The sequence below is a fragment of the Podarcis erhardii genome (assembly GCF_964252035.2).
Source record: "Podarcis erhardii genome assembly, chromosome: 3".
Lineage (NCBI taxonomy): Eukaryota > Metazoa > Chordata > Lepidosauria > Squamata > Lacertidae > Podarcis > Podarcis erhardii.
In genome coordinates this window covers 21883995-21898359 of record NC_138507.1, presented here as the reverse complement: position 1 = coordinate 21898359, position 14365 = coordinate 21883995, and the positions used below count along the sequence as shown (strand labels likewise).

The following is a 14365-nucleotide window of genomic DNA, read 5'->3' as shown; positions in this document are numbered from 1 at the left end:
CCTCCCCAGAACATTGGAAATTGTAGTTCTGTGTTGCTGTGAAGGCTGCCACAGAATGTCTGAACCCTTGGAAGAACATTTCTAGAGTTCTGTGGCCAAAGTAAGGACAGCTAAAAGCAATCAACCAATTTCTTTCTACCTGTAGCATTATACTGTGAAACAAGAATTCTGTGGATCTTGAAATTAAAAAGAAGTAACTTTAGATTATTATTTTTTCCAAAGCTTCTATTTTTGGACTTTTGATATGAAGGCAGCTTGCTTTCGATTACTGAAGATGAGGCGCAAAGGTGGCACTACCAGCCTGATTATGAAGGAACTGCCATAATTTATGAGAGACTTTACATATATTGTGCAATGTGACATTCGCTAGCATATATATATTTTCTCTACTTGTATTATATTTACATAGTTAAAACAGAATTTTCAAGAAGTAATGCTGCATCTGTGCCAGCAAATATATATATTTTTATAAACACGAGAGATGTATCGACAGACATGCAGATTATTAAATGTGTCTAATTCATGCCATGGAGTTATTATGCTCGTTATTTGGAAGGAGGGACTTACAGTACTCATTTCCTTAAGTAGTGGATTGCTGCTTTTAAAAATATGATCCAGTATATACCTGTGATGGTTCATCCATATAGTTTGGGATACCTATGGGGGGGGGGGAACTAGCCCTTTCTCTTCTAACTGTAATTCTAAGTCTTACCTTTTCTCCCTCATCGAGGCTTATTCAATATTTGCTTGGAATATGTTCTTCCTTCCGCTACTGTCTCTTTGCTCCACCGCAAGCCTCCCAAGAGTCCTTGGGAGAAGGCTGCACCTTTCCACAAAACAGCAAAAAATGACAGGGGGTTTCATTCTGACATTGATTTGATATTATTTCTAATCATTTCTTAAAAAGTGAGAGATGCGTTTAGTCTCTTGCCGCAAGAGCAAGAGTCCTGCAACCCCTTAAAGACTAGCAAATATCTTATGACATAAAATGTTCACCATCAGATTGTTATCCCCTTGTTACAGGTAACACAACATACATGGTAATGTATGAAAATGTATACATGGTACATGGGTGAAAAGAGCTCAGAAGTACTGAAAAAGCACAGACAGCAATAAACCAGGGGGGTTCATAAACGCACAGGGAAAGTCAATTCATCTGAACCCGATCTTAATAATAGTAAAAAGGTGACAGGAGACCTTCATGGCTTACCAAAAAAGGGGCCTAGACAAACAGGAAAAACACCCAGAGCTCCTCCATTTAAAAACCTCCCAGAGACCCAAGGACTGCACATATGTGTCTTCTTATTTGCTATAGACTTGTTTATTAAATTCAGCGGTTGCTTTTTACCTGGGCGAGTGTTTCAGAGGCAGAGCTACCTACACATGTAACCTGCTATTTCTACGAAGAGGTCGGGTTATACTCACAGTAGTGTAACTTTACGTGCTAGGACGGAGACTAGCGGCCTGCCTGCCATGTGCATATAAAGTCCAGGGCTTTACCCCCGACCCAGAAACGTGGGAACTGTGGTGTGTTAAGTAAGGATATTGGGAACTGTAGCTCTGGAAGGGGGTGAACTATAGCTTCTGACATTCTTGGTGGTGGTGTTGGGTGCGTGTGGGCAACCTCAGCCTGGCGCGCTTCGTGGCCGAATGGGCGTTTGAGGCAGGCTCTAAAAGCCGTGGTCGCTTGTGAAGGAAAACGGCTTAACGCCTATATATATATATATATATATGTATAGGGACCTAATGGTCAGGGCTCCCTTTACCTTTTATGTATGTGAGTATGTAGCACCCTGCTTGTGGTTAACGCTTAGCTGGAATGAAATATTCAACGCAGCAATAGAGAAATTAAAATAGTAATTTATTTGTCAGACAAATAAATAAGAGGCACAGTGGTACATGGTTACCAAGCTCTGGCCTGGCCTCCTGCCATCCTGGCCAGCACTTATATTTCCTTAATCCAGCCCCCTTTGCTCCTCCTGTGGCTGCCTCTGTCCAATCAGCCTGGTTGAAATTCCTATTGGCTGTTTGCTAGAACCAATCACAAAAGATACACCCACTTCCTTCTGTCCTTATATGGGAGACAAAGAGCTATATATAAATGACAAATAAGTAATAATATATCTTACATGGAATCTTAATTACCAGCTCACCTCTTACCCTCCTTGCCCTATTGCCTTCTAAAACAAATGGTTAATCTTACGTTTTTATCTTCAACAGATGTCAAGGATCTTGAGTTCACATCAACATTGAAAGATCTCCTTCAATTGAAGGTTTTTAAACAAATGCCTGACAACTATATATCAAGAGTGCTCTATGGCGTCTCCTGTCTAGCAGGGGGGCTAGGCTCATTTGCCCCTCTGGTCTCCTATTGCAATATGACTCTATGAAATAAGAATCTAGCATTTCTTAAATCCTTTGCATAATTACATTTAAGCCAATATATTTAAGCTAATATATTTCATACATTTGTCATAGGTAGCCTTTTAAAAGAATAAAGCTTCTCAAAGTGAAAAGGAAGGAACTCAGTAAAAAAAAAGCTTTTAAAAGAAGCCTCTTCAGTTTGCACCCCTCCTTTCACAGCCAGCTAGATGCTTCTCCATTGCTCTTGGCCTTTCAACCTTAGGAAGAAGATATGGCTCATTTTACTGGGAGGCAAATGGTATTATTTTCCCCATTCCTAATGGTGTTTTGCAATCTGCAAGGTCAGTTGTCTGTAATTCCTTTTTTTATGACTTTGAGAATTGTTTTTCCTGCTGTAAATCAGGAGGCCCCCTTGTCTTAGGAGGAAAAACATCTTGCCAAGGTTCTTTCTGCCTGGCATGAAACATTTTGAAAATCCTTTTTAAAGCTCATTTTAAATACAAGCAAGCCTTAATAAAAGATATATGCTTTGATAAAAATGCAGGCTTATGATTAGATGCCTCAAGTATACACACAGAGCACCTGTTTTTATTGTCAGGCACATAAAGTGTATTGAGAAGCTTGCGAGCTCCCAATAAACAAACCGGGGAAGGTTGCCTCATAACGGCCAACTGAAGCCCCGAGGACGAGGCGGGACCAGCGCGTCTCCTGGCCCCGCCTCCCTGTCAGAAATGCTCCTCACGAACCGCACGCGCCGCCTGCTACCCAACCGCATAGAAGCTTAAGCCACGTGAGCGAGGCCTCAAAAAAAAAAAAGAGGGGGAGGGGAAAGCAGCTCCCTTGTCGCGAGAGGGCGTTTGTTAGATCATAGAGAGACCCGTTGGTGGTAAGTAGAGCGCCGTCGACTGAGGAGCGTAGACAAGGGGAGCTGACGCAAGGCGCCCGGCTTAAGGCCCCGCCCCTTTTTCCTCCTCCTCCCGAAGGCCAGCCAGCGCCCCTTGTGGCGGCTCGGGAGCCGAGCAGCTCCTACTCCTCCGCTCGCGAACTAACAGGAATGAACAGAGCGCCGAGCGGGTGCGAGAAGAGGCCGATGTCGTTATCCCGATTGGCGACCGAATCGCGTTCCCTTATAAGGTAAGAGCCTCCCGCGGCGGGGGCGGGGGCGGGCGGGTAGGCGGGGGCGATGGAGGAGGAGGAGGAGGGGGCGGGGCCAACGGCCCGAGGGAAAAACCCCGAGGCGCTGCGGTTTTATAGTGGGTGGGTGTGTAGCACGATTTAGGCCGCAGTCCAGTACGCCTGCTTGGGGGAGAGTCCCGTTGAACTTCAGTTTAAGGAAAAGCAAACCCACACGGACAGTTCTCCTTTCATGGGATCGGAAGGGATCCTGAGGATCATCTAGTCCAACCCCCTGCAATGCAGGAATAAGGCAGCGCCGGTCCCATACGGGGCTTGAACCTGCGACCTTGGGGTTATCGGCATAGCTGTCAACTTTCAGATTTGAAAATAAGGGATCAGCAGCCTTGAAAATAAGGGATCAGCAGCCTCACCTGTCCCGGGGAGCCTCGAAAATAAGGGATCAGCAGCCTCACCTATCCGGGGGAGCCTCGAAAATAAGGGATCAGCAGCCTCACCTATCCGGGGGAGCCTCGAAAATAAGGGATCAGCAGCCTCACCTGTCCTGGGGAGCCTCGAAAATAAGGGATCAGCAGCCTCACCTGTCCCGGGGAGCCTCGAAAATAAGGGATCAGCAGCCTCACCTGTCCTGGGGAGCCTCGAAAATAAGGGATCAGCAGCCTCACCTGTCTCAAGGACAGTCTACGGGATATCTAACAATCTGGGATAGCAGCGGGAAACGGTGCTGGAATAAGGGAATTTCCCGCAAAAAAGGGAAGGTTGACAGCAATGGTTATCGGCAGCCCGCTCCTAACCACCTGGAGCTGTGAGTCACAGAACAGTCCTCAGTCTAGGCCTTGGGGGCCCTTCTCACTATGGTTTGTATAAAATCGTAGAATTTCGGGGTCGGAAGGGACCCCTGAGGGTCATCTAGTCCAACCCCCTTCAATGCAGGAATCTTTTGACGCAGGGTTCGAACCCACAACCCTGAGATGAAGGGTTTCGTGCTCTACCTGACTAGGCTACTATTGCGCTGGGAGAGAGATTTCTGCTCTCATGCAGCAGTTAAGCGCGACTGCGGTTGCTCCAAGCACATTAAAAATTGTCAAATTGGAAGGGACCCCATCTGGTCCACATTTTGCCCAGTGTGTGGGGCTTGAGTCTGTGACCCTGAGATTTAAGAGTCTTATGCTCTGCCAACTGAACTAGTGAAGAAGGAGGCATGCGGGTTCCAACAATTATATATGCTTGTTTGTTTCTGAACTCCCCGAAGACTGGCAAAGCCTACAGAAAACACCTTGCTTGCTCTGTTCGGAAAAATGTTTTGTTTGGCTATTGTATGCACTTTACAAGTTACCTGCCGCCAAGCAACTGGGTTTTTGAAAGACTTAACAATGATAACCAAGGCCAGCGCAGAGTAGCATAACAAATCAAGCTGGAATTGTGTCACAAGCATAAAGCAAGAACTATGTGCAGACATACCTGCTGTGGACTATACATCAAGTCTCACACATGCAGCACTAGTTTAGTTTGCTGCCTGATAACTGACAAAACGGGTTCTGGGCCACAAGAGTTTATGCCACAATTTATTACTTCATAAGGTACCCCAAGACTCTTTGTTATATGTGGAGCGTATTGTCAAGTAATCACTCCTCAGTTGTCTCCCAGGACAGACGGATGCCAACCATGCATGTAGATGACATACTAGAAAACATACCCATTTCACAGATGGGATCACTAAGGCAGACTTGGGACGTATCACTGGCTTGGATTATTTTGAGTGCTCTGCATGTGTTCTGAATTCTCTAACGTAGATACTCACTTATTCACCTTTAGCGAATATCTATAGTACAGGGAATACAGAACACATGCAGAGCATTGAAACTAATCCAAGCTAATGGCAGGAAAGGCACAATCTGCATTATATAGTCAAGGTTTTAAGCTTTTACCAGATATTTTTCTGTTGCACACTTCTCCCAGCCACTACAAACACTTTAAAAAAAAAGAAATGGGAAAGCAGCTGTGCCCCAAGCAGTAGGGCTGATTATTTTTCACTCAGATAGTAAACTTAGTACAAAGTGCCCCCTCTTCTCCCCAGCTTCTTATATTTGCCTTATGCAGATTTGGGTTTGACACGAAGTATACACTTGGCAGGGAGCTGCTACCAGTCATGACTGTGGTGAGAGTACCTGTCTGACATAGATGTCAGAAAACACATCCCACCCCCTCCCAAAGAATTATGGGTACCGTAGTTTTGTCAAGAGTTGCTGGGATTTGTACCTTTGAGGGATAAAGTGCAGTACCCAGAATTCTTTTGAGTGAAGGAATGTGTTTCAAATGGGCTTTAAAGCTATAGTGTGTATGCAACCTTAGAGATAAAAATGGGTAATGTGAAAAGAACATCAATATTCTAGCATTTGTTAAAGTTGTTATTGCCTATTACAGTATTGTAACAAAATAATATAAATACTTTTTTAAAAATGCAAATTATACCTACTGATATATGGGCACCTATATTCTTGGACTTTGTTATTTTAACCCATGTGCAACTATACTCATTCCATGTGCCTATTTTATAGTTTTGTTTTTCATCTTTTTATTTTTATTCATTGTTCTTTCTTTTATTATATACATTGTAAAATGAAATTTAAAAAACTGTATGGGAAAAGGATACATGAACCTCAGTTGTATACTGTGTTTACTTTACTACCTTTTTTGCTTATTGTTTCAAATCACTAAATATTTTTTTAAAAAAAAGATGAATGCTAGAAGAAAACAAGAAGCCTTGATTGATCAAGGCAGAAATTCATCCAGCATGCTTTTTTCAAACGTGAGCCACAAAATGTTCCTGGGAATTTACCTTTCGTATTTGCATCATTATATGGCATAAAGTCAAATTAGCAACAGCGAAAATGTTTCAAATAATGTTTTTTGTTTGCTTGCTTTATAGATGTATTCCTTCAGAACATAAAAATGGAGTTGGGGAAAGGAAAATTGCTGAGAACTGGCCTCAATGCCTTATACCAGGCCATACATCCTGTGCATGGGATTGCTTGGACTGATGGAAAGCAAGTGATCCTGACTTCGTTGTATCAGCATAATGGAGAACCTAAATTTGGCAACTCGAATGTTGTTGGCCAGTTTGAACACGTTCACGGACTTTACTGGGCTCCATCTTGTGCCCCAGATCTCCCTGCCCTCCTTGCTATCCAGCATAAAAAACACATCACCATGTGGCAGCTATGTTACAGTGTTTCTGAAAGAAACAAACTGATGGTTTATCAAATCAGCGAAATTGGCGAGCTGTTTCCCATACTTCCTCAGGGCTGTGTGTGGCATCCGAAAAAGGAAATCTTGGCTGTGCTTACTACGCGGGACACCTCTGTGCTACACTCGGTTCGGATCAACAACTCCAGAATAAAAGCAGATATTAAAAGCAGTGCGCTCATCCACTGTGCTTGCTGGACTGAGGAAGGCAACCGCTTGGTGGTTGGGATAGGCAGTGCCCTCCATTCCTATATTTGGGATGATGAACAGAAAACTTTGAATGCATGCTCTTTTTGCCCGATATTTGACGTGGGAGGCTACATCTGTGCAATCGAAGCGACATTAGGTTCTCAAGTGGCGGTTGCTACCGAACTTCCACTAGATAAGATATGTAGCTTAAACGCGGGCATTTCGTTTGAAATGCCATCTGAGGCTGTCGGAAACTCTGTTCCCTCACAAACTTCCTCGTCGGCCTGCAAAGAAGAGCTCTCTGTAGACAGTGGGAAAAAGTTAACAGACCAAGAAAAACCTGGGTCCATTGTAACTTCTACATCTTCGTCGGTGGATCTAACCCACCTCACTGCAAGCAAGCAGCAGACTGATAACAATTCTCTCCTTCATCTAAGAACTAAGGATTACTTAACAGGAAGCGGCCAAGATGCCTCACACCTGATCTTGGTGACTTTTGAAAGAAAAGTGACAGCTACCAAAAAAGTCAGCATCTCAGGGATTCTGGTCCCAGACATAATGACTTTTGATTCTAAAACTCAAACTGTGGCAGTGGCGTCCAACACTTGTAATATAATTTTGGCTTACTCTTTATCTTCATCTCACTTGCCTAACATTCAACAAATTCAACTGGAGAAAAGCGAAAGACCAAAGGGATTGTGTTTCCTGACAGAAAAGCTATTGCTGATACTGGTTGGAAAACAGAAATTAACAGACCCAGCTTTTCTTCCATCATCACGCTCGGACAAGTACATTCTCCGTTTGATGGTCAAAGAAATTGTGTGCAAAGAAGACTCTTCTGCCTTTTCGGGGACTACCCAGGTTTGCTTTGCAAACGTACCGGTAAAAAAAGAAGGCATAGAAATTCATTCTTCAGAGCCTCATATACTATGTGATGGATTGGTACTGCCAAGTTGCACAGCGATCCAGTCTCCTAGAAACAGAAGAAAACTCATAGAAGAAATTAAGAGCCCTGCTAATGAGCAAAGTGTGCTGAGCAATGCAGTTGACTTCCAGGAGAAAAAGATTTCCAGGGACTTCCCTCAAGTTCTGGGATGTTTGGATGCTGAACCAACAAATCGTTCACTTGTTCTTCAAGGAATCGAAACCTCTTCAGGATTGTCAAACGTATCCATTTCACCAAACAAGCATGTGCATAGTTCTACGGATATGTCAAATTCCTCAAAAACAAACTTGCTGCAAATTGAAAAAGAACCCTCTTACACCTCTAAGCATCTGGAAAGGCTGTGCTGCAGGTTTGCAGAATTGCAGCATCAGCTTTTTGAACTAACTGAGCTTTTGAAATCGGGGAAAAAACCTCTGCTGGGATATCCATCTTCGCGTGCTCCCTCTTTTGTTAACATCACTTATCAGGTACCTTTCGAACAAAAAGTATATGTATTCATCTGCTTTATTGTTACCAGCTATGCTTAAAAATACTAGCAATCTTGCTTCCTATCTCTGGAGAGAAGCAACTTTTGTATAGCAGCATGGGCTAAGACAAACTCACTGAAGGGAGGCAAACTATTTTACTGTCCAAAATTAGCTGTGTGACACTAAGAGCATCTAGGGATGGGAGCCTGTGGCCTTCCAGACATTGCTGGACTACAACTCCCACCATCCCTGGCAATTGGCTATTCTGCCTGGGGCTGATGAGGTTTGGGAGTGCAACAAATCTGGAGAGCCACATCCATAGAGCAACAGCTGGGAAGGAGACCTCTGGAAATTCTCTACTGGGCATTCATCAGTTGAGACTGCTTGGAATGCATATCTGTTGCACTGGCCTGCAGATCCTTGGATGCAGTCCCAGACTCTGGGCATCTGTTTGATTTTGGCAAGTGCTGTCCAATTTGAGTGCTTCTGCTAATTACCTGTTAAGGGCAAATCAGCAAAGAGGTGGCCTGGCTATAGTTTCCCCGCTCCTGGGCCAAGCAGGTGATCAGCACAGGCTGAGTTGGAACATTCAGCAAATTTAGATACATGCAGATCAGATTTGTTGCAAGGTGCCTGGGAACGGGGTGAAATAAGTCTTGATCACGCTAGTAGTTTGTTGTTAATTTACAGAAGGATTGTTCCGGAACTGTTACACCTGAGAAGCGAGCTGTTATCCTCTGCGATGGCAAACTTCGTCTAAGTCTAATTCAGCAGATTTTCAACCTGACTCTTGTTGAAATGCAGCATGGTAAGTTCTGTTTGTCAGAAATATGGTATTTAGTGAAAATATTTGATTGATCTGGAAGGAAGGCAGTGTGCCAGTGGGAAAACAGTTGTGCCTTTTATTGTGTGTGTTACATTTGGTCTAATTTAGAATTCAGAAACGGAAGTTGCTTTACATTTTTGTTTATAAGAGGCGAGGGTGCCAGAGCCCTTTATTTTCAGCTAGGGTTTGTGCTTATTAGAAGACCATTTGGGAAATCAGAGAAGGAATACTGATTTCTTCTGCATAACTTGTATCTTCTGTGTCATTTCTCACAATATCACCTATGCTTTAGAGTAATGTTTACAATTATACCTTGGGTTACAGACGCTTCAGGTTACGTTTTTTCGGGTTATGGACGCGCCAGAACCCAGAAGTACTGGAACAGGTTACTTCCAGGTTTCGGCAGTTGCGCATGCGCAGAAGCGCCGAATCGCAACCCATATGTGCGCAGACACACCACTGCGGGTTGCGAATGTGCATCCTGCACGGATCACGTTTGCAACCCGAGAGTCCACTGTATTTCAGTAGCAAGTGTAGAGATATTTCTGAGCATTAGCTCTGCTTTTCCTCATAGGGAATTTCATTTTGATTACCCTTTTCCAGCTCTACAGTATCCTTTTTGAGGTGCTTGACCGGAATTATACTCAGCATCCCAAGTGCAGTTGCCTAATTGCAGACATTTTACAAGTTAACAGCACCATCAAGGCCCAGGAAAAAACCAGAGTGTGCCCAATTTAGTAACACCCCACTCTGTACCCAGTGGCTTCAGCACGCTTCATTTGTTGCAAGCTGCTGCAAGAACTCCCAAATGGCATTTGGAATAATTTAAGAAAATCGCCACCGTTCCGTTCAAATAGGCAGTTACATTCTTGTTATCAATAGTGATTTTCAGATTGATTCCCCTTACTCAGTTATGAAAGTAAATCTTATAAATTGTGACTTGCCCTGATTTTACGTGCACAATTTCAGGGTGGGTTATTAACACGTCTACAATGTGTTACATATACTGGCTTGTTTAACTGTGCCCGCAGAGATATTTTGAAAGTCTTGTGCGGTATTGGCCTTAAGCTGAGTTCAGATAAAGCATTAAGCAGAAAGATTAAAAGTTCACATGACTGTAAAGCCTCAATCTTCTCATGATGTCACTTGCCGCAGAGTGTTACATAACCGACAAATGGAGTTGCCAGTAAGAATTGCATTTCAAGCAGTTCCTAAAATTACGGGAAGTGAATGTCGTCGCCATGTCGATATAAAATTTGAGAAGTTCTGCATGACTGCTAAAAGCTGACTACACCTGTAATCCAGGAACAGTTTTACAGTTTGGAACCAAGTTCCTTTGGAAAGGCTGCTTCACGAGGTGCTGGCAGAACTAGACATTTGGACCTGCCAGTTTTTGACCTGGTTGTGCTGCAGCCCTTTCAGGAGGAGGTGGCTTGGGAAAGCTGTTTGCTGCCCTTCCTGACATCTTTTACAATAATGCCCCCCTTGCATGTCTGCGAGTCTGCCTCCCTGTTTCTCCTGAACTGCTTTGCTGATGCTGGTATTATTCTATCCATGCCCTACCCCAACTCAAGCTGGCATATACGGTACTGTCTGGTTTTACTCCCCTTCCCTATTTCACCTCCTGCTTTTTAAGCCTGTGACCTGAAAAAAGGAAGCCTCCAAATGCCTCTTTAATAATAATAATGATCATGATGATAATAATAATATATTATTTATACCCCACCCATCTGGGGTATAAATACTTTGGAATGGCATTGGGGGAAATGGCTGCTTTTACAGTCATACTTCAGGTTGAATATGCTTCAGGTTACGCTCCGCTGCGACCCGGAAGTAACGGAATGCGTTACTTCCGGGTTTCGCCGCTCGGGCAGACGCTCAAAATGATGTCATGCACAGAAGCGGCGAAACGTGACCCGCACATGCACAGACATGCAGTCGCGTGTTACGTTTTACTCATGATGCAAACAGGGCTCCGGAACAGATCCCGTTCGCATCCAGAGGTACCACTGTACCTGCTTTAGGAAAGCAGAGGCAGGCCAAACGCTCTTAGTTCTATCAAGGCTAAGACCATCCCCACAGTGTTTCCATGCACATTCCAGGAAGAACACCCTCCACAATCTTTAGGCAGCTCACTAACATTGCTGTATCAATGGGCTGAAACTGAGATGAAAGGGAAGAGGGTCCTGAACGGTGCAGCTAGGTAGATAGAGCTGCACCTTGGGCTTAACAGTCATTTCACACACACACACACCCTCCACCATTTCATTCTTTACTTTCATCATTCCTGCTGTATTGGAAGAAGGGGGGGGGGGGGAAACCAAGCCAAAAGCAGTTTGGTTATCCTGATTTTTTTTAGAGAAAAATACTCTTGAGCATCTGTAGCACTGCATTTTCAGACTTAGCAAAATTGTAGTGCCATCAGGACTACAAGAAAAAAAATGGGAGTTTGCTTCTGCTGCTCAGCAAGAAACATCTGAAGTCATTGGCAGCCAAGCTACAGAACAGTGGGGTCTGTGGCCTTGCTTGGCAACAGGAGGGACCCTGGCTAAATCATAGAATCCAACCTTTGTTGCTGCTTAATTCTCCAGTACTGAGGTGCTGCATGCTTCTCTGTTCACTGGGCTACAAGCTGAACCAAGACATGGATGGCTGTCAGAGTGGAGTGGTCACCCCCAATTTCTGTTTGGTTTGCCAGTACTATTCCTTCTCTTGGGAGTTTTCATGTCTTACTAAGCTTGGACCAGCCGTTCAGAGAGTATAATCACTGTATTGAAATACCACCATTTTCAATGTACAAGGTAGAAGCTGCAATGCAAGAATTGTTTGAATTAAATGCTTCCAGCCAAGAATTGCCCAAGTGTCATTTTGATACAATCTCATTTTAAAAGTTGTCTGTGACTTGGAAGTTACATCAAGATGTATTTCTTGCTGTTTTCTGTGTACGTAAAAATTAATCTAACATTGCTAGCTAGAAGCAGGAGTTCCAGCTTGGTCCCACGACCATGGATGCCCGGGCCTGTGGGTGCCCTTCATGGGGAATTTTGTGGGTGCTCGGGCACCCAGGGCCCCAGAAATTTGGCACCTATGGCTAGAAGTGTATTGCATAATACATATCTGTTGGGTCTGATACCGTTAAGCTAAGTTCTGAATTTAGGCCAGCCAGCCAGCTACTGTTGTTTTATATCACAAACAGTGTAATAAAGATCACTGTTTTTCTATTATGCTCTTGAAAAATTGCATGTATCTAATGTCTTCAACAGGTTTGTCCTGGATTGTGCTCACTTCAGACAACGAAGGTTTTATTCCATTAACATTTGATGCCCTGCAGGAGATAGTCATAAGGGATGCAAACTCTAGTGATATTGCCAGCCGTAACGATAGCAGCACTGATTCTTCCAAAACACTGAAAACCATCAGTTCCACAGGTGGTGGATACAGGAAGATTTCCTCCCAAAGCTTGGATTGTGATAACAGTTCTATGGAAGTAATGGGAGAACATTCTTCTCAGTGTCTGGTACAGAGCAATTCTTCAGGCCAAACCAGTACGGCTTCATAACCAAATTAAAGCCGTTCCGTCAGGACAGTTTGTTAGTTGTCACTTAAGACTGAAAGTTTTTACTGCCCATAATTAAAAGTTGCATTTTCATGGGGGTGGGGGGAGGGTTCCCTGCTTTTACACTCCTATGGTGTTTCACCATTTTGTACATCTTACATTGTTGGTCTTTTTTAAAATATAATTTACAGCTCTGCAAACAGCTCAGGTTATTTTAGTAATGGATCCTGGTATAGTTATATAGACCACATCCACAAGTTTATTCAGTCTCTTATTTTATTTATTTATTTATAAAAAGTATAAATTGCCAGGGCAGTGTACAGCAACAACCCTATTTATTAACAAATTTATATTTTCAGATTTCCTCACCAGTTATGTTTCTCTACTAAACACAAAAGTCATATTTTATCCAGAGCATTGGTCTTCAGGGGGGTTTTGTCATTAGAATTTACTCAGGAGACATCTCAGTAGCATGAACACACTGAAAACTATGTTACTGGTGGTTTTTATGATTCTAGAAGCAGAAATCAAAGCTGGCTCATATTTATTGCTGTGCCATATAACACACTCCTCCTGCTACAGTTTCTGTATTGTTATACTAATGTATTTGTATTTTACCAGTGCCTGTAAATTCCTATGCACTTGAACAAGTGATTATTTAAATCCACTTACAGAACTAGTCACTAATTAGAATCATGATAAGAGTAACTGCATCTAACCTTAATGTATCTCAACGGAAGTCTTCCTTCAAAATGTCTAAGAGTATGCATGTATCGAAGATAAACAATTCTAAGCTATAATAAAAAGTAGATTTGCTTAATTCATAACAGCTATGGAGACTGATTGCTGGGTATTCTAAAGTGGTGAGGGGCAGAGTTAATATTTGGGAACTGGAGATCTCAAACATGATGTTTCACTGCCTTGCAATGCTGTTTAGACCTTACAGGTGAGTGGGTTGGTGGATGTTTCAAGAAAAAAGAATGGGAAAGGGGCATATAGAACATATTAAAAACCCTAATCCATTTTTATAAAATCCTGGTTAAAATAAGATGTTAAAATAATAATGGAGAAACTGTTAAAATCACCTGACAGCTAATATTGCCATTATACATTTTCATTGCACTGCTATTATCTTACATATACCAAAATATTTTTAATAAACTGATTCAGCTTCTCCAAAAAGCAGCAGCTGCTATCTCTCCTATGCTAGTCAGCTGAACAGCATGTTTTCGTTCTGGAATATGGCATATTCTATTATAATAGTAATTGTCCAAATTATCCTCTGTGGCATTTGCAGGTCTATCAGCAGTTTGAGATGATTTGATTAATTATTTAATTTCTATACTACTTAATAGATTAGAATTTTCTCTAAGCGGTGTACAAAAATCTGAAGCAACAACTTAAAATATTACAAAAATACACAATTACATATAAAAATGTTACATAAATACAAAGTTGTGAATATATCTATAAATCAGTATCAATTCATTTTCCTTCTGACACACCCTTAAGCCTTTGGGTTCTCACCCAGGGTTCAAACAAACTCTAGCTCAACAACAAAAGTCTCACAATTAGAAGCCTTCCTGGGAACAGCAGGCATGTGAAGTTTTAAAGGTTAAAAAAAACATGCCTAAAAG

The 14365-nt window shown here is 42.7% G+C and overlaps 2 protein-coding genes across 4 annotated transcripts in view; one reads left to right on the top strand and one right to left on the bottom strand.

Moving 5' to 3' along the window:
• The window catches only part of FKBP1B (FKBP prolyl isomerase 1B), a 49838-nt gene extending 49010 nt beyond the window's left edge, over positions 1–828 (bottom strand). The window contains exon 1 of one of the 2 annotated variants that reach the window (XM_081857552.1): positions 713–828. The gene's annotated coding sequence lies outside the window, so the exon portion shown is untranslated. The remainder of the gene's footprint in view (positions 1–712) is intronic. The other variant, XM_081857553.1, reaches the window with a different exon arrangement.
• A 2115-nt stretch (positions 829–2943) lies between these two features.
• LOC309339105 (WD repeat and coiled-coil-containing protein-like) lies at positions 2944–12756 on the top strand. 2 transcript variants are annotated; one of them, XM_081857018.1, is made up of 4 exons: positions 2944–3498; positions 6428–8346; positions 9037–9154; positions 12436–12756. In XM_081857018.1, exons 2-4 carry the CDS (start codon positions 6451–6453, stop codon positions 12729–12731), a joined length of 2310 nt encoding a protein of 769 aa, XP_081713144.1. In that variant the 5' UTR covers positions 2944–3498; positions 6428–6450; the 3' UTR covers positions 12732–12756. The 2 variants fall into 2 exon arrangements, with proteins under 2 accessions (XP_081713144.1, XP_081713145.1); XM_081857019.1 differs by lacking the exon at positions 2944–3498 and adding an exon at positions 4209–4355.
• The last annotated feature ends 1609 nt before the right edge of the window (positions 12757–14365 follow it).